The sequence below is a fragment of the Dromiciops gliroides genome, chromosome 5 (assembly GCF_019393635.1).
Source record: "Dromiciops gliroides isolate mDroGli1 chromosome 5, mDroGli1.pri, whole genome shotgun sequence".
In the NCBI taxonomy this organism is placed as follows: domain Eukaryota; kingdom Metazoa; phylum Chordata; class Mammalia; order Microbiotheria; family Microbiotheriidae; genus Dromiciops; species Dromiciops gliroides.
In genome coordinates this window covers 218,540,923-218,561,634 of record NC_057865.1, presented here as the reverse complement: position 1 = coordinate 218,561,634, position 20,712 = coordinate 218,540,923, and the positions used below count along the sequence as shown (strand labels likewise).

The window sequence follows — 20,712 nt, the reverse complement described above, 5'->3', positions numbered from 1 at the left end:
GGTAAGAGGGAGGAAATTCCATTGGAAAGAGAAGAGCCTGAAGAGATGACAAGAACCTTACCCTCGCCCTTTATAGTCTCTGCAGGTCCCAGAAGTTCCCATTAAATTAAGCCAGACAAATTTAAAGGTACCTATGAGAAAGAATACAGATAAATACACACACACTGCACCAGCTGTCCCCGCCTCAGTTTATTCACCACTGGTTTTCCAATAGGGATAATTTTTCTTAATCCTGGTGGTGGGGTGGCCATGGTAACAGTTGACAAAACACCATTTGTTTAAGAGTTTGATGAGTTAATAAATGAACAAATAAAATATACCAGATAAGCAACACATCAGACCTAAAAACTCCCAATTGCAAAGAACCAGAAAAATGAGCATTCACTGAAGAGGGTCCTGGCCTACTTACAGAATCCTTGTCCATTCATTGCTTCCTTCCAGGTCACAGTCAACTCTTAATCATCCAAGATGCAGAGTTAAGTTGGTTAACTGAATCCACAATCCTGCTCCCCAAATCCCCCCTCCTTCCAGTAGCTAGTGAAGAGCTTTACTCTCCCGTTCTCAAGGTTCTGAACCCCAGGTCATGGAATTTTTAGGTCAGAATCACTGAATTTTAAAATGGGGAGAGAACTTAGTGGTCATTTAATCCAATCTCTTCATCTTTTTAGATAAGGAAACTGGGGTCCAGAGAACTGCCTTGTCCAAGGTCCCCAAGCCAGTCAGTAACAGAGTCAGGACCAGAACCCAGTTCCCTGGAACTTCCAAACTAAGGGTCTTCCCATTTAAAAGACATTTCAGGTGCAATTGAGCAGTGAAATGGCCAGAGAGGTAGGCGACAGGAGAAACAAGAGGTAAGAAAAATGTCTCTGAGCAATCAAGAGTTGACTAGACATGGAGAGGAAGCAAAAACTGAGGCATCTGGACCTCCCTGGACCATAGGTTAAGAGAGGGAGTGCCTGAGGGCTTCCAGGTTGTCATGCTCCCTCATCTCTCCAGCTGAGTCACACTTACCTTGATTTACACAAATGCCTACACCAGTTACTGTGGCCCAATGGCCTCTAACTACATGTAAGTATAAGGCAGAGAGGCACAGACAGCTCCTAAGACTGCGCTGGTCCTGAATTTGTCTACGTACTAGCTGTTCTTCATCGAGCTGGGAAACTGATCTCTAGCAACCAGTGCTCTCACTATTATTTCCTAATCTGATTCTGAAAAAAAAAAATCCCAGTTTATATGGGACCATCTTTAATTTGTTGTTGTTTTTTGATAGGGTAACATTTTAAGGCAGAGTTGGAAAAATACCGAGTAGTTTTTATTTGCTGCCTTTTCTGTATTCTGTTAGCATTTAAATAGGTAATTCTTGTGCCTCTGGACTGAACAAAGAGTTTTTTTTTTTTCTTTAAGAAGGAATAATCAAAGTAGAAAACTGGCATAGGTGGGCCTGGGGTAGGGGGAAATTAAGATCTCCAACGATATAATGACTCAAGGATTTGGATTTTTTTAAGTTACTGGAACTTTTAGTGAAGCTTATTTCTTAAGCCGGGGATGTCCAATGCTCATGGATACCACCAGTAGGTTTTCTGAAGTAAAAGTCATCTTGTAGGGCTACCCAAGGCATGCATGCAGAGAATCTGCATCCTGCACCATCCAGGTACAGAATCTTAGCAGGGCAGGTGAGTCAAGCTCCAAGGAATTTCCTTTAAAAAGGAGTTAGGGCTTTGGAAGCATCCCAAATATTACTGGAAACAGTAACACCCAAAAGATTTACAAAGGACATGGTCAGCACAAGATCCCATGCTTGAGATTTCAATCTTGCCCAGGATAAATGTAGGGGAAAATAGGAAAAGAAGCAGCACCAACCAATCTTTAGTTCTCTTCATCATCACCAGCAGAACGGGACCCTTAAAGTCCATTCAGTGCCTCCTAATCCCTCCTTGCTGCCTAACCTAGCCTTTCCCTATGAAGATGATAGATACTTAGCTGTAGTCATTTTCAATGTACTGGATCCTGAGAGAGACATTAATGCATGCATCTGATGAAACTGTCTTGGCCCCACCAAGGTACCTCTGATCAAAGCCTACCCTCAGTTGTCTTGTTCAACCACGTCTTTATAAAAAGCCTACTAACCCCCTCCTTAGTGGCTTTCTAAACAAGGCACATAGAACCCAGCTCATCAGGGTGGGTGGTTAATCCTAAGACAAATAGGACCACCTAAATGGAGAAAGGTGTTGGGGGGATACAAAGACCAATTCAGAAGCTGCCATAGATGACCTGTCTCTGGTTGCTGTTGATAGATTGTCTGCTCAACTGGTCACAGTCCTGTAGAGATTTGTCAGCGGTGATGGGCAAAGACAGTGCTGCCTGGCTCATTACACAATAAGTTGAATAGCCTCCAAGTCTCCATTCTGAGGCCTTCAGGGGAAATATGTAGAAAACCCATAGGCTGGTTTAAGGAACTAAAGGGAGGCTCAAACCTAAAATGAAAGATCAGGGAGATGACATGTGGGGAGTCTGGGGGGATGGTGTAGGTCTGGAAAGATGAAGGAGATGCCAAGAGATTTCCACATTGATGTGAACATTGTTGAATGGAGAATGTTTCCCTGGTTACCAATTCCAGGAGATAGTTGGTCCAATTTGAAGACCTCCAACTCTGAGCCTGGCACACTGGTTTATCCCAGGGTTGAAGGGAACTCTGTTCTCTGTGGAGAAAGGGAGCATAACCCCACCCGCATTGTCCCCACTGCAATGGGATGAAGTGTCTCCAGTGTAGATGAGAATCTAAACACAAATGACTCCAAACTCATGCCCTTGAGATTCCACTGTCTTGTAGAGAAAAAAGAAATAACCCTGGAAGTTACCTGAATTTCCTCATGACACTGAAAAAGAGAGTGGGTAAAATGATATGGGTGGCATTCATAGTACAGCAGCCTGGGAGGTGTGTCAGGGAGGAAAGGAAATCTGTTAGACTAAACGAACATGGTGAGGGAAAACAGATTTAGATGTAAAAACATCCTGGTTAAAAAGCAATGGGCAGAGGGAGTGGCTTAGCAACAGGGCACACATAGCTAGGAGGAGCCTTTGAGAGTCAGTCTACTGACTCAGGACCTGAAATTTATACCTGCTGTTTTTTGCAGAAAAGTGCCAAGGGAGCTTCGGCTCTCTAAGCAGATGGGCAGTAAAGAGAGCACCTGCTGGGATGGTGACAGCTCTGGCCCTTCCTGCCAACTCCAACGTGAAGGTGGTACTAAGTGATTCTGCGTCCCTCCCCTTCTCACACTCTCAGCATGGTCTAGCCAACCTGGCCTTCTGGCTGCCCTGGCGCACAACAATCCATTTCCCATCACAGAGCTGGCCCTGGGATCTGGAAGGTGCTTCCCTCATCCCCTATGCCTTGTCAAATTCCTTCAAAACTCAGCTCAAGCTTCACATTTTACTCCTGATTCTCCACCCCCAGCTGCCAGTGCTTCCCCTCCCTGTCTTCATTTTGTTTTTATTCAGGATATGTACCTGTCTCCCCTGATAGAATGGAATCTTCTTGCAGTCAGGGCCATTTTTGTCTGGGTATTCCCAGGGTGTGGCACAGTGCCTGTGTATAGTAACTGCTTGCTGAGGGATGGTCAGAGAATGCTGCCTGACTTAATCAGTAAGAAGGTAGAGAAGCTCCCTGATGCTATGTTGGGTTCTGCCCTAGGATGATACATACAATGACAAGTCAACATCCCGGTGAAGCCTCCAAGCTGTGTCTATTGGCTACACATTTGTAATCTTTGTATCATTCACAGAACCTTGCACAACATAGGTATTCAACCAATATTTGTCAAGTGAATGAATGAAAGAATGATGAGCTGGAGGAGAGAAAAGTATCTAATTAGTAGCTATAACACCTAATGAATACCATTCAAGGCACATACACCCAAACTACAGGGCTGTTTACCTCAAAAGGGTCTGGAAAAACGAATTTAGAGCAGGGTGGTACAGGGGAAAGAACTTACCCTAACATATAAATTCTTAGGTCTCTTAAAGATCTAGAAAAGGGGGTCATTTAAGGCTTATTTGGGAATTCCTATTGGCTCTAGACTCCTAAGGAGTCAAAACATGAACTGGGCCTCCATGGTTTTTCGTAGGATAATTCAGAATAAAGCAATGAGACAGACCAGAGCTCCTATAACCAGCCCAAAGTCACCTGGAACAAGAGTGGGTCCAGGCTCAGAGCAGATCACCTGAGATCTACTCCATTTCCACTCCAGCTTCAAAGTTGCTCCAGTTGAACCAGACTGAAAGGAACACTGAGAGCTCTTTCTGTCTTTTTACTGACGTGTCTCTATCCAAGCAAACTATTACATTTATCACCAGGTCCAGTTCTAGCAAGAAGTCCAACGTCCCTGAAATTAGGCCTTCAGCATAAGGTGCTGAAATAGAACAGAACCAGCCTTTTGGGAAGGTGGCACTGGAGCCAAGTACAAGGAAGCTGTAGAGGTGGAGGAAAAAACATTTCTAGCTCCCATCTCTGGGCTTGTTTCCTAAGACAGTGACTTCTATGGGCTTCCGTCTATATCTAAATTGGTTCCTCAGCATTTCTCTCATTGGGTTGCCAATCAGGCCTGCAAGCTAACTGTACTAACCGAACCTCTATGCAGCCTTGCTTCGTTGGCACTTTCCTGTACTCAGCAGGGAATGAATTCTCCACGGGCCCTGGCGCTGTGTCCTCTGCCATCTCCATTCACCCTTTCCTTAAAAGGCCGCTTCAGCTGGAAGAAGAGGGCTTCGGTTATTACTCAGGAAAAAAATACCTTCCCTGTTAATAAAGCCAACAAGGAATAAGTAATGGGGAGCTAAGGAAGAGTCATGGGCAATGTGACCTTCAACTGCAAAGAAAACATTCAGAAAAACAACATCCCAGGTAATGCTTGCTGTCACCCCAAAGTAGTCTTTAGGCATAGGGGGGCATGGGAATTGCAGAATAAAAGTCTTTTAATGTTTGGTTCTTAATGAGGAAGGAGGTTGGAGATAGATTTGTCCAATATGACTCCCCCCTCCCCATATGACTTTCTTAAAACATCAACAGGCAGGCCAGGCCCTGTTTCTATAGCAGACTCAGTTTATACAACCTGAGTATTAGGAAATAGACTCTCCTTCCAGAGAACCAACTGGTCAACTTTGTTTTCTTGCGCCAGGTCTTACCCTTTCTCCATATGTGTTGCATTATTCGGAGAAGTGTGGGAGAGAATCAAACTAAATTGGATAATGCCTCTAGGTCTCTGGGCCTTGCAAGGAGAACTCTGAAAGTTCAATTCTCCACTGCTTTCCTCCCTATCTGGAATTTGTTCCACCCCCCCCCCCCAATAACAGAAAAAGGGAGATCTGGAGTTGGAGGACGTTCTCATCCTGTTTGCCATTAGGTTCCCCATTGGGCTGTTTTCTGGCCAAAGAATTTGAAGACCAATAGCTGCAATTCCCAGCCCCCAGCTGCTGCTTCAGAGACCCTTTCAATGTCAGACATATTGGAGCTAAAGATTAGCTGACTTGTGCCCAAAGTATTCTCAGTTTTATGAAGTTCACAACTACTCCAACCCACCATTTTGGAGACTTTTGTCCCTTGAAAGTTCAAACCCCTCCATCTACCCTTACACCGAGCCTCTACTCCCCAGCCTAGCCCCAGCAGACCCTCCCAAGAAGTTATGGTGGCCCAGTTTCCCTGTTTCTATTTCCTTGCTAGAAAGGGTGAGAAGTAGTAAGTGAGACACGTACAGCCACGATGAGGAAGTCCAGCCAGCACCAGGCATTGGTGAAGAACTTGACAAAGCCATAGGCTGTCCACTTGAGTAACATCTCCAGGATGAAGATGTAGGTGAAGACTTTGTCCGCATATTCCAGGATGGTGCGGATGGTTTTCCTCTGTTCAATATAGATGTCCTCGAAAGCCTGTAAAAGAAATAGCCGCCACTTGTGGCTTTGGAGGTCACCAAATGAATAGGCCCAGTGCAGCATTAGTCATCCTGCTCAATTGCACTTGGGCACACAACCATCTTTCTTTTGTCTCTCCTGCCTCTGCTATGGGCCTTTTTTATATGACTCAGTCTCTAGGCAATATAAATATTGTAGATGGCATTCAGTGGCTGAGGGTATCTTAGGGGATGGGGGATCCTAGCACTTCCTTCCAACTCTTGTGTTTCTTGGAAATTAAGAAAGGAGGACTGGGAACTCCCATTTTCAGCTCATGTCACTGCAGAGGACCAGACTCATTTCCCAAGCTCAATGGGGCTGAATCAAGCAAGGCCCCTGTGCTTAAAAGAAGCAGTGGGGATAACAATAAACCTACTCCCCCAAAGTAGAAAGTCCCTGCTCTGCTCCTGCATCTTACTTAGAGAAATACTCTACAGCTCTGGGGGATCAAAGAATCTCAGAAAGGACCTTGAAGACAATCTGATCCAACCCCTACTGAACAAGAATTGACCCTCTGACACACTCAACCAGTGGGCATCCAATCTCTGCCTGAAGACCTTTAATGAGGGAAACCACCTCCTTATCAGTCAACTGAAACTGCTCTTTAAAGTGACCAGTGATCTCTTAGTTGCCAGATCCAATGGCCTTTTCTTAATCCTCCTCCTCCTTGTCCTCTTTGCAGCCTTTGACATTGTTGACCACCTTCTCCTCTTGGATGCTCTTTTCTGTTTTGTTTTGTTTTGCTTCTGCTCTCTCTTGGTTCTCCCCCTACCTGTGTGACCACTCCTTCTCATTCTCCTTTGCTGGATCATCATTCACAATGTGCTATTTATCTTCAGCTATCCCCCAAGGCTTTGCCCTGGACCCTCTTTCCTTTTTTCTCTACAATTCTCTCAGCGATTTTATAAGCTCCCGGGGGGGGGGGGTGTTAATTAATAGCTCTAGGCATATGACTTCTATGTGCTTGCCCTAGTCTCTTTCCCAAGGTCTAATCCCGTTTCACCAGTTGCCTATATGACATTTCCAACTGGGATGTTCTGCAAGCATTTCAGTGTGTCCAAAACAGAACTCTTATCTTTCCACTCAAACATATGGCACTGTTAGCTCCTCATCATTAGCTGTTGCCCAAAGATTCACTAGGTTTTCCAAGTCTTGCTGTTCCTGCCTCCACAACAATTCTTGCATCTGACCCTTATCTTCACTCATATAACCACCAATTGATTTCACCTCTAGCCTAGATTACACTACTACAGTAGCCTGCTAATTGGTGTCCCTGTCTCAAGTTTCTCCCCAAGCCAACATATCTTGTACTTGTGAAGTTGATTTTTTTGAACCTAAGTGCAAGACTTTATTGAATTTCATTCTATTAAGTTTGTTCTGGTGTTCTAGCCTGGCAAGATCCTTCTGAATTCTATCACCTGGCATGGTAGTTATCTCCCCCAGTTTTGCATCACCTGCAAATTTGATAAGCATGCTATCTATGCTTTTGTCCAGGTCACTGGTAAAAATGTTAAACAGCACAGCATCAAGCACAGGGACTTGCTTCCAATTTGTCATTGAATCACTAATGGTTATTCTTTGGGTCTAGTCTTTTTTTGGGGGGGGGGTTGGCGATGAGGGTTAAGTGACTTGCCCAGGGTGACATAGCTAGTAGATGTCAAGTGTCTGAGGTCAAATTTGAACTCCGGTCCTCTTGAACCCAGGGAGGGTGCTTCATTATCTTTCTTTTTTTTTGGTGAGGCAATTGGGGTTAAGTGACTTGCCCAGGGTCACACAGCTAGTGTTAAGTGTCTGAGGTCACATTTGAACTCAGGTCCTCCTGAATCCAGGGCCAGTGCTCTTTCCACTGCGCCACCTAGCTGCCTCTGCTTCATTATCTTTCAAAGACGGCTCAGGCTATGCATCTGTTAGTTCTTTTGGTGCTGTCAGATGTTCATGTGGGATTCCTGAATCCCAACATCTGTGACCTTCTCCTCCTCCAAAGTAAGGCCCACAGTCTAAGTGTACAAGTAGCAAATAGCAATCATTTGTTTTATTTTTTAGGGCAATGAGGGTTAGGTGACTTGCCCAGGGTCACACAGCTAGTAAGTGTTAAGTGTCTGAGGCTGGATTTGAACTCAGGTATTCCTGAATCCAGGGCCGGTGCTCTATCCACTGCGCCACCTAGCTGCTCTCAAGTAGCAATCATTTGAAGGTGGAGACCATTGGCCCCAGGGCAACCCTCTGGTGTTGTATATAGGCATTATGAGGCATTACAAATTTCCCCTTAATTTTCATTATCTTCAAGAAATCCTTCTTAAGTTCCTCAAGTCACTGCCATACATTATTGAATTCCTTATTATCTACCACAACCAAATTCCTGATCTTCTCGACCTCATTTAGATTCTGAACCTCAAGCCTAATTTTGTACAATCTTCTTATACAGATTCAGGAACACTTGTGGTTCTTAATAAACTTTCACTCATAAAATGCCCTTTGTTCACTCAGCTGAGGCAAATCAGAATATTGTTAAGTGAGTAATAAAAAGACCTGGTATTGATTTTGTCATTTTCATTGTTTGAAGGTGGGAGGAAAGGAGGAGGAGGGGGAGAAGAGGGATCACTTTCTTAATTAACATTTATACATACTGCACTCAATTATAAATTCTTTTCTGATGATTTCTTTTTTTTCCAGGTGTGAATGTCTTATCTCCTTAACTAGCCTGTAAGTTTCTCAAATGCAGGGACCTTGTCACTTCTTTCTTCTAAAGCCCTTAAAGGACCTACAAGTATAATACTGGTCAAAGGTTGTGTCACTAGCTAGGTATGAAGGGGGCTCTTCCCTAGTAAGTGGGCCACCAGGTGATTAATTCTTCGGTCATTGCAAATGGAGAAGAAATGAAAAATGTTCCCATAGACTCATTTGGCTTCCTGAAGCTTCACAGTCATGGTGGTGGGGTGGTAGGAATAGGAGCAAAGAGGACTAAGCATCACTTGGTCTTTTGATGTTTCTACAGATCGATTTAAGCTTTGATGTTACCAATATGAGATTCTAGTCTAACATATTTCACATAAGTAGAGCAACTGAGTCCTGTCAATATTGACATCCTTGCTAGAAATGAAAAGTAGAAGGAATTTGGAGCTGGATGCTTCGTCCGTCCTCTGGGAAAGACAAATAAAGGAACTGTTGGAGTATATTTCACCATGTGTCCAAAGGAAACACAAAACATTATATCATGGGATGCTTGATCATTATACTTTGTGGTGCTCATTATGAGAATAAACAAAGATACCATTATGAAAACCATGGCAATTTGTGGACCAGTATCTGTCCCAAAGGATGAAAAGGTCAAGAAATTCTATAAACAGCTTGATGAGGCCTTCCAAATGAAGGCAACATATACCTTAGTATTTAGTGATTTCAATGCAAAGATGGGCAAAAGGAGAGTACATGAAAAAAATGGCAAGTACAGTTCAAGTATTAAGAAATGAAAGCAGTCAAAGACATAGACAGAAGTGTCTTTCTTCAAGAAGAAAATTAGAAGGTGTTATGCATGGTAAGCACTATGAAAACAACAAATCTTAGCATAGAAGAAATGAATAGTTTTCGATGTGGAAGCCATTTCTGAACCAGCAGCCTGTGTGCTGTCAGAACACCAATTTGTCACAACCAAAATCAAAACCCAATTCCAAATTGGAAAAAAGGATAAAGATGAGAAGATAAGAGTGTCAAATTAGAACAGCTCAAATCTACCCAGTTTAGACAAGGTAGTGACACTAAGAATTGGGTAATGGAATGAAGAAAAGACACCAGCAACTGATTACCCACCTTTCTTTCTTTTTTTTCCCTTTTTTTTTGTGAGGCAATTGGGGTTAAGTGACTTGCCCAGAGTCATACAGCTAGTAAGTGTTAAGTGTCTGAGGGCGATTACCCACCTTTCTTTCTTTCTTTCTTTTTTTTTCGGGGCAATTGGGGTTAAGTGACTTGCCCAGGGTCACACAGCTAGTAAGTGTTAAGTGTCTGAGGCCAGATTTGAACTCAGGTATTCCTAAATCCAGGGCCAGTGCTCTATCCACTGCGCCATCTAGTTGCCCCCCACCCACCTTTCTTAAGGAAATTTAACTGATAAAAATCAACTGTTTGAGAAGCATTGAAGAAAACTGGCCTGAGAGTTAGGAAGACCCACCTCAAGGCCAGCCTCTAACAAGCTGGCTGTGTGAACCATGGCAAGTTACTTACTCTTTTAATGCCTCAGGAACCAAAAATATATGTTGGTAGAGGGAGCTCTTCCCTGGGAGTTCCCTAAACTGATGAAAGCACAGTTCTAGTTTAAAAAAAATAAAAAAAAATAAATAAAAATCCCACAAAAAAAAATTGTCACAAGGATGAGGTCAAAAGAACCCAGAAATTACTTCAGTCATTAAACACACAATCTCCATGCCAAAGTAGGGGAATGGCAGCCTAGGGCAGTTCTGCTTTCGAAGAGTTTTAATTTTAAAATCCCACTATGATTTTTGGGACACTGTCTATTCATTTACAAGACTGTATAGAAGAAGATGGTGGAAGTTAATTAAGTATGACTTCATAAAACAATGTTAAGGGGTTGAGTAAGTTTGTGGAAAGCTAGGTGCCATACACAGGTGGGCTAGGTCATCCAATAAAATAGGCAATGTTCAAAGACTCTACTATGAACAATGTAATGAGCAACCATGATTCCAGGGGGCTAACAATGAAACATTCTCTACCTTCTTAGAGAGACATGATGGACTCGGGATACAGAATGAACCATTTATCTTTTGGATGTGGCCAGTACAGGAATTTGTTTTGCCTATTTGATGCCTATTTGTTACAATGGTTTGGGGGTTTCTAGGGGTAGGGGCAAAGGAGAAGAGCTGGGAAAGAAAGATAGGATTTTGCTAATTGAAAAAAAAAATTCAAAACCCAAATGAAAAATCTTTGAAATTGGAAGGATAACAAATTAAAACCGGAATGGCTGTTTCAGCATTTCTATTAGCAAAATATTTTATTTTCTTCCTTAATGACAATGAAACAATCGTATTTGGACTCTAACATCTCAGCCCCTAACCTGTTAAATGAGGGAGTAGAAATGGCAATACGGATGACTAGCCCAGGCAGAACAGCTGGACCAGATTAAGAGCACAGAAAAGAAATCCATGTAGGAAGAAATGCAATTTTGAAGGTATTGGGGAAAGGATTCTCAAGTTATCTGAAAGAGCAGAAGATACAGAACAACTAGGGAAATTTTTTATTTTTTTGCAGGGCAATGAGGGTTAAGTGACCTGCTCAAGGTCACACAGCTAGTAAGTGTCAAGTGTCTGAGGCCAGATTTGAACTCAGGTCCTCCTGAATCCAGGGCCAGTGCTTTATCCACTGCACCACCTAGCTGCCCCACAACTAAGGAAAAATTAAAGTTGTTATTACTACTGCCAAGAGGATGTCCAAAATGACCAACTCAATACCTCTGTCCTCATTTCTATAAAATCTTTATGACAATGATTAAAGGCATCTTTATTGTTATTGTTGTTTTTTGTTTGTTTGTTTTTGTGAGGCAGCTGGGGTTAAGTGACTTGCCCAGGGTCACACAGCTAGCAAGTGTCAAGTGTCTGAGGCTGGATTTGAACTCAGGTCCTCCTGAATCCAGGGCCAGTGCTTTATCCACTGCACCACCTAGCTGCCCCTGAGGGCATCTTTGAAGAACAGGAAGACTCTTTCAAGTCACACACTTGACTGGAAGGTGAGAGGACACAAGATCCCACTGTGCTTGCTTGCTGTTTGTTGATTCTTTAAAAAAGCACTTAATTCAGATGTTCAAAACACTCCTCTAAAGGTTCTCTCACAACAAGGCATCTCCCATGTATATGGGTTAAGGTCATACTCAATTCCTTGTTAGACTCAAAACAAAGAGAACTGGTGATTATCTGATAAGCAGCATCAAGTGAAGCCACAAGCAGAGAAGAGGATGTTTGCCCACAGTGTCCCTGTCATGGAGAATGTTTGGTGTGGAGTCCAAATCAAATATGCTCCAACGTGTGGATGATATTGTGCCGATTCCCTAGGGAGACTGTCAAGCTCCCTAAATGAGATCCACAACCACTCAAAATATCTTAGGCTAACAATCCACACAGGGAAAAAGCAAGTGGGTAAAGGATGCCCATTGTCCAGACTATAATATTCGGGTAATGGAGAAATCATTGAGCTGATCCATTAATACCTATGTCTTGGACAGACACTAGAGATGGCCAATGAACTAAGCCCAGAATGCAATAGGAAGAAGGCAGGCAGCCCAATGGTCCCAAGATGCTACATTCTATCTTTTCAACACCAGCATGGACCACCAGTCTGTGGCTTTCCATGAAAAAACACCACAACAAAAGATTCAAAGCTGCTTCCAAGACTGATACATGTGGTAGGCACAAGCACGCTGGGGCACGTTGACAGTGATGCCAAATGAAGTGGCACAGAAGATCGTGTAAGGGATATATGTTTTGGAAAGGAAGGTGCCAGTCATAGAGCAAGATGCCTGCTGGATTCTGCTTTGATTAGACTATTTCTGGAGGGTTGTGCTCAAATCAAAGCACACGACATTTTATTTTATTTTTTTTTTCATAAAAGTATTTTATTATTTTCCAGTTACATGTAGAGAAAGTTTTCAACATTTGTTTTTATAAGATTTCTAGTTTTCAATCTTTCTCCCTCCCTCCCCCCTCCCCAAGACAGCAAGGAAAGTACACTACATTTTAGAAAAGGGCCAAGTATAAAGAGTCAGGAGGAAGGCGACCAGAATGGTGAGGGGCCAAGAGTTGATGCCACCTGGGGATGTTTAGTGTGTAGAAGAAGAGGCTCAGCAGGCCATGGTGGCTAAAAGTCTACAGTGTGGAAGAGGCAGCTAGACCTGCATTTGAATAGTGCCTTGCAGAGTTGCTAGTTATATGACCCTGTGGAAATCACTTAATCTCTCTGAGCTCCACCTATAAAATGGGGAAGCTAGTAGCACCTAGCTTATATGGTGGTTGTGAGGACCAAAGGAGATATTCCTAACACATGTTGCACACCTTAAAATTCTATTTAAATACTAGTTGTTATTGTTTATTTATTTATTTATTTAATTTCAAATTTTTTAATTTTGTGGGGCAGTGAGGGTTAAGTGACTTGCCCAGGGTCACATAGCTAGTACATGTCAAGTGTCTGTGGCTGGATTTGAACTCAGGTTCTCCTGAATCCAGGGCCAGTGCTTTATCCACTGTACCACCTAGCTGCCCACCCCCCCCTAGTTGTTATCGTTGTTGCTATTGTAGGAAGAATTAGATTCCTTCTGTTTGGTGGCAGAGGGCCGAATGAGGAACAATGGGAAGAAAGTGCAAAGAGGCAAACTCAGTCTCAATGGAAGGAGAAGCTTCCCAATAAGGATAACTTTTTAGCTGTTTTGCAGTGGGAATTCTTTGGGGAATATGGGTTGTATGGGATGGCTGCTTTGGTGTTTCCTCCTCTGAACATTCTGTGAAGCTGAGGGATACAAGTTAGGCCCCCAAGTGTTATACTAGTATCCACGTGATGTTAAAAAACCAAGAGGAGTACCTTTAGCATCCTGGATGAAGCATCTATGGAGGATTTAGGCGGGGACATGGGCAAGAGTGGCATAGGATGAGAAAATATGGGTGAGTCTGGATCTGTATTTCAGGAGGGAGTATGCAAATTGATGAGAACATAGATCTTTTGAAACTGTATACTAGGACTGCGTTATGGCTTAGAAGGTACTCAAATGATGCCTAGAGAATAAATGAATGAATGTGTTAGGAGAAAGACATGGCAGCCTTGCTTGTATTGGTGCCAATCAATATGAAAATCGCTACTCAAGTTATCTCTTTTGCTCACTTCTGTAATTATCCACTGTGCTGCAGAAATCCCTCTCTTGATTCTTTATGGCCACCCACCTGCCATCAGAGTTCCCTACAACTTACCAGAGCACCGCTGCTCAGCAGGATCATGAAGATGATGAAGGTTTCAAACCAGTTATGCTCCACAATGAGGAAACAGGTCTTCCGTAGGATCCACCAGGACTTACCGAGTCCGTCCTCAATGTTGACCTGGCAACACTTGAAGCGCTGGACACAACCTGACCCCACAGGGAGAAATATGTCAGAGAGGCGAATGGGCCTGACCCATGTGTATCTTCCTATGTCCCACCTGGGCCATGTCTTACCATACCACCAAGAATATAAGGGCAGGATCAGAAATGCCTGATTCAGAGATGATTGTGCCCCACTCCACATAGCTGACAAAATGATATTCCTAAAGCACAGGTCTCTCCCCTGCTCAACAAATTCCAGTGGCTCCCTATAACTCCAGGGCCAAGTCCATACTCCTCTTTGCAGTTTTTTTTTTTTGGTGAGGCAATTGGGGTTAAGTGACTTACCCAGGGTCACACAGCTAATAAGTGTCAAGTGTCTGAGGCCAGATTTGAACTCAGGTCCTTCTGAATCCAGGGCCGGTGCTCTATCCACTGAGCCACCTAGCTGCCCCTTTCTTTGCTATTTAAAATCCTTCCCAATTGGGCTCCTTTTTCATACTTCACATACTCTACAATACAGCCAGACTAGCCTTCTTGCTGTTCCTCCCACAACAATTCATCTCCTGTCTCCATGGCTTCACTGAATGTCAGAACAAGCCTTTTCATGATTGGGAAGAAGTGGTTGGAATGACAAGAAAGGAGCAAGCATCACGCAGGAATGGCCTCTGTGGACTAAGACCTTCCCACACAAGGTTTTGTGCTCGGGATGAATGAACAGAGGAATCACTTAGGAGAAACAGGACTGACTTCCCCTCTAAGGCCTGTCCTTTCATCTTATTGCAGGTCACAGCCTTCCTAATATGGATTATTCCAATCTCTACATTGTTCATGCTGCCACTGACAGCACTTAATTAGAGGACCTCAAATCAAGCCACATGCAGACCCTTCCTCACCCTCTGTGAAGCAGGCATCTGGATCCAAGTATTCCTCAGGTACTTCCACGGGTACTTCCTCCACCTCTGGTTTGATATCGATGGTACTCCCCTCAGAGGAACTAGTGTCGTCTAGTTTCTAGTTTCACAACAAAAAAGAAGCTCAGCTAAAAGCTCCCTCACCCCATGGTGACAACTCCAGTTGGCCTATACATATTATAGAATTCTAATGTGCATTCCTATTCCCCAATCCCCTTACTGGTAACTCATGACGGTCACACAATTACTGTGATGATCTGAGGATTTACTAATCTTCTCTCTGTTGGGATAGTATAATAAAACCCAAGTCAATAAAGCAGACAGAAGATGATGGCCCTCTCTGCAAATAATCTGCTTCCAGGGTAGTCCCAGGAGTTCATGTCTAGAAAGGTGTAGCTTCCCTTGGAAAGCCTGACCAATTCTGGAACTGTATAATCCTAGACTTAGAAAGGGCTCTGCAGGTCACTTAGTCTACCTCAAGTCATCTCTGACCTGGAAGACCAGAGAAGACTGGGGTACACAAATAAGGTCCTTTCTAAAGATGACCCTGCCAATGCCCAGATGAATTAGATTTTTCAGCTCGCCCAAATCCCCTTGCACCAGGCCAGAGCTGAAGCAGCTCATAAAGGAGGGAACCTTGGGCCCATGGCTTCCATAACAGGACAGCCCTCTGGTTCTTACATCTTTGCTGCCCTCAGGATCCGACTCGCTGCTGACATCCTCAGTATTGAGATTTTCAAAGTCCGACTCGCCCACAGCGATGGGGACACGCACAGTGAGGTTGGGATTGTTGATGAAGGACATGTGGTCCTCATCAATGATGTATTTCTCCACACTGCTACCGATACCACTAGTGGTGCCATTCCCATTCTTCTGGTAGTCACCATTTCGATGGATGTCAGCCCCAGTGTGGTTGGCAATGCAGTTGGCCTTTTTGTCATACAGCTCATCCAGTGGCTTCACCTCATCAGCCTCACGTTTGAAGTGGGTCTGAACAAAGGCATGGACTTTCACCTTAATCCATGCTACCCCCTTCTTAATTCGGATGACAGAGATCTGTAGGTTGTTCATTTCTCCATCATCATCTGTGGCAGCCAAATTGTCAGCACTGAAGGAGCTTAGAAGCAAGGCTAGAAACAAATTCAGCACCTGCAGGGAGTGGGAGAAGAAGAGAGGACCAAGGATGCTGAGCAGGTCAAGGTCAAGTCCTTCCAAACAAATTTACCAAATCTGTCCAGACTTGGGGATTAAGTCAAGTTAATTATTTTATTTTGTTTATTATTATTATTATTTTTTTTTTTGCGGGGCAATGGGGGTTAAGTGACTTGCCCAGGGTCACACAGCTGGTAAGTGTCAAGTGTCTGAGGTCGGATTTGAACTCAGGTACTCCTGAATCCAGGGCCAGTGCTTTATCCACTGCGCCACCTAGCTGCCCCCTGAGTTAATTATTTTATTAAAAACCAACTGTGCAGAGCATGTGAATAAGTGCCAAAGAAAAAGGAGCTCCCTAAAGAGCCCACAATTGTCTTTTCTCTCTATATTGCCTTAAGTAGGCACTTAATGTTTGTTGCTTAAAAAAAAAATCACTCCTACAAGCTATCATCCTCTGTGTGTGTGTGTGTGTGTGTGTGTGTGTGAGAGAGAGAGAGAGAGAGAGAGAGAGAGAGACAGACAGAGAAACAGAGAGAGAAAGAGAGACATATGTATGCCCTCACTTTCTTAGCCAAAATCCTTGAACAAGCTGTCTTCTCTCTGCCTCCCACTTCCTTTCCCATCACCTTCTGCAATATGATTTCCTACATGATCATTTCACTCTTTTCTTACTTCTTGCTGATCTCTCTGCAGTACCTGACTCTGTTGGGCACTATGTGCTCTCAGAGTTTTTGTGATGCTGCTTTGTGGGTTCTCTTTCTACCCATCTGATTATTCCTTCTCAGTCTCCCTTCCCACAGCATCATTCACAATACGTCTCCTTGCTGTGGGTGTCTTCCAAGAATCCGTCTTAGATCCTTTTCCCTCTATATATACTCTCTTGCTTGCTGACCTCATCAACTCCCATGGGTTTAATGATTATCTCCATGCTCTTGAAACCTTCTTGCCTCCAGATCAAATATAAAGTCCTCTGCTCAGCATTTAAAGCCCTTTATCATCTACCCCAGCCCACTTTTCCAGTCTTTTGTGCATAACTTCCCTCGATGCACACTGCAGGTTAGTCAAATCGGCCTTCTTGCTGTGTTTCATATCTAGTATCCCATCTCTCACTTGTGTGGCTTTGCCTTGGCTCCCCAGCCCCCTCCTCCGCCCACTGCTAGATCGCTCAAAATCCCTATTCCTTCAAGGCTCAGAACAAGTGCCACCTTCTCCATGTGACCTTTCCTTATTCCCTTGGCTGCTAGTGGCTTCTTCCCGCAATCGCCCTGTCTCTACTTTGTATCTATTTATACGTGTAACCTCCCTTGGCCAGAATGGAGGCTTCTTGAGAACAGGGACTGTTTTCATTTTTGTCTTTTTCTCATCAGTGATTGCTTAGCATGTGGTCTGGCACATAGTAGGTGCTTAATAAAATGCTCTTTGCTGATCTTGAAGGTGACGACCTGGCACACAATAGCTCCTACTAAATATGCCACAGTCTCCTACAAAACTGAAAAGCCTTCAGATAGAGGTCTGAGGACTGAGGACCAGCCTAAAAATCGTAAATACTATCCACCTTAGGGGTGGAGGAATTTTGATTTGACCCACACTGCTGAAATCACAAATCTTTTAAAATACTGAAGTAATATGCCAACTATCTAGAACCCAACCACTGAGCAATCTCACCAATATAAGTGGTTTAAACGGAGGACAAGAAGGTAAGAAAAACAGGCTTCTGAGCAGCCCAAACAGAAGCCACAAAATCCATATATTAAACTTTCTGCACTTTGCTCCTCTGGCCCTCCCATCCATTCTAAAAAGTGTGGTGATCTGGTTTCTAAAAAAACGAGCAGGCAGAAGGGATTTTACAAGTCAGTACACGGACAGCAGTGATCAATGAAAGCTGATATAAGGGAAAGAGACTTGAAGAAGCTGACAAAAATCCCTCAAGCAGGACAGATGTTTGGAGCCCCTGATGCTGAGTCCTAGAGTCATAGTTATGGTCCTGAGTCACCAAAGAAAGCTGTGAACTTCAATATACTCTAAGAAAGCAAGGGAGTATATAATATAGTTTAGATTTTTATTAAAAAATCACTAAAATCAAGTTTTGGTACTCCGAAGGAGAAATGATGACTCGGCAATGATTGCTTTAGGCATAATCTCAGTGTACAAAAGTACTCAGAGCAGGGCTTCTTAAACTTTTTCCACTCTTGACCCCTTTTCACCTGAGAAATTTTTGCATGACCCTGGGTATATAAGTATATAAAATAGGTATACATACCCTTTTACTGTTGCCACATTTTTCTCAACCCCATGTTCAGTTACTCAGTCCCACATGGGGTCTTGGCCCACAGTTTAAGAAGCTAGGCTTCAGAGTTGTAGTTAAATGGGTAAATGTAGTGCTTCCAAAAGGCTTCTTAAAGATGGAACTTTAAATTATATTATCAAGGTGAGCTCATTCCTCGATTTTGTCCCCTTTCCTCTCCAAGGGCTACCACCTTAATGCAGGTTCCTCTGTCATTTCTCCCCAGCACTACTACAATTGACTCCTAATTGGCCTCCCTGCCTCCAGGCCACACAGATGACAGGGTGTCTATGTCACTGTCCTGCTCAACAGACTCCAGTGGTTCAATATAAGCTCTAGGGTCCAATCCAAACACCTGACTCCAGGTCTAGTAGGTACCCAAACCACTCTTTGGTAGACCTCCTGGCCTTTACTCATCCAGGACATTCTTTTGTCTGGGCCATACCCATGGCCGGAGTGAACTACCTCCTAGAGCCCACGTCAGGGCATGGCTCTTTTATCACCAAGCTCTGTTCAGAGGCCTTTCCTGATCTGGATGGCATCAGCAAAAGTGTGCACTCCACCATCTCAGCCTCAGAGAACCCAGGGACAGCTCCTCGCCATGATAGAGCACTGGAGCAGGACAGTAGGAGAGGTAATAAGAATGGCTTTTCTAGAATACATTTATAGAATACTCTAAGGTTTTCAAAGTGTTCCCATACAACAACCCCATTCACCCCATTTTACAGATGAAGAACCAGAAGTTAAGTAGAAAAAAAATAGCTAGCATTTACATAACATCCCATCTCTTGGCTTGGCCCTCTCCAGAGGTGGGACATCACTATCCAATAAGGCAGCCCCCTTTCCATCCAGTGAAACCCTAAGAAAAACCATGATGTCTTAGGGTCTATTTGCTCTACATTAGGTTCCCTGTGCATGTGTAAAGACTAGTAATGGCCACCATTGTGAGAGGCAACAGGAAGGCTCAGCATGGGAAGCTTTGGGAGCAAGGGTAGGGAGTGACATCCAAGTCAGAGAAAAGAGATCCATAAACTGATACTAACCACCAAGTTGCCAATGACCATCACCATCATAAAGACAATGAGGCACATGGCCTGGCCTGCCACTTCCATGCAATCCCACATGGTTTCGATCCACTCCCCGCACAATACACGGAAGACGATGAGAAAGGAATGAAAAAAGTCATGCATGTGCCAGCGAGGGAGCACACAGTCTTGATTGATCTTGCAGACACACTCCTTGTAGCTCTTCCCAAACAGCTGCATCCCCACCACAGCAAAGATGAAGACAATAATGGCCAGCACGAGGGTCAGGTTGCCTAGAGCACCCACTGAGTTCCCAATGATCTTGATCAACATGTTCAAGGTAGGCCAGGATTTGGCCAGTTTGAAGACTCGGAGCTAAGAAAGAAAGAACCCCCCACCAAAAAACAAAATTATATTCAATTTATTTCTTACCAATCATAGCTAAGAAAAAAGAATAAAGCCAAAGAGTGCCCCTGCAGAGCTCTTAGTACTTTACATAGAGCATACTGATAGGAAAATGCAGGTCATCCTTGCCAATGTACAAAGGGAAAAACTGAGGCACTGAGCAAAGGAATGACCAGATTTCCTTTCACAATGAGTCCATGAGAGATATAGAGCCCAAGAACGTTGCTCTCAGGACTGTGTTCCACTTCTAGGTCAGCTTGTCTCATTGGAATCTAAGCACAAACAAGTAATTGCTTAATGGATACTTTGCTTGAGAAGACAAAAGGAGGTTTATGGAAAAGGGGCAATTTTGGGAAAGCCACAAGGTAAAGAGAGATCTCACCAAAAAATGTTAAGAGAGAAAAATCAACAATTAAGGTTAATCAATGTTCAGCGTTCATAGACATAATTTACCTATAATATGTATTTCCTGCTTCCCTAAGGTTTTCCTAGTGAAGCAGCTTGACATAATGTATAGAGTGCTAGACTTGAAGTCAGGAAGATCTGAGTTCCAATCACAGCTAAGTAGCTGTGATATTGGGTCAGGCCTTTAATGTTTCTGCATCCCAAGCACTTCTCTCAGACTATGGAGCTGCAGTATAGGTATGGGCCGACACTGGTAGATGCAACTTCCTACACTAGAAGTCCACCACAACAATGAAATCATCGGTCTGAGCAACAAAAAATTAATAATATGCTTTATTAATAGCCTCACTATTATTCTGAATATGTAAAATGGTTAACATTTATGGTTATATTTCTGAAATAAGGGATTCTTTTTTTTTTTTTGCAGGGCATTCGGGGTTAAGTGACTTGCCCAGGGTCACACAGCTATTAAGTGTCAAGTGTCTGAGGCCGGATTTGAACTCAGGTCCTCCTGAATCC

At 43.5% G+C, this 20,712-nt stretch overlaps 1 protein-coding gene across 5 annotated transcripts in view; it reads right to left on the bottom strand.

Annotated features, from left to right (window-relative positions):
• Positions 1-20,712, bottom strand: part of SCN8A (sodium voltage-gated channel alpha subunit 8) — a 199,973-nt gene that overhangs the window by 21,046 nt on the left and 158,215 nt on the right. For all 5 annotated transcript variants that reach the window (XM_043968390.1, XM_043968392.1, XM_043968391.1 and 2 more), the window contains 5 exons: positions 19,402-19,758; positions 15,604-16,071; positions 14,905-15,022; positions 13,902-14,056; positions 5,749-5,922 (listed from right to left, as the gene is read on the bottom strand). In XM_043968390.1, the coding sequence (XP_043824325.1) occupies positions 5,749-5,922; positions 13,902-14,056; positions 14,905-15,022; positions 15,604-16,071; positions 19,402-19,758 (1,272 nt within the window). The remainder of the gene's footprint in view (positions 1-5,748; positions 5,923-13,901; positions 14,057-14,904; positions 15,023-15,603; positions 16,072-19,401; positions 19,759-20,712) is intronic.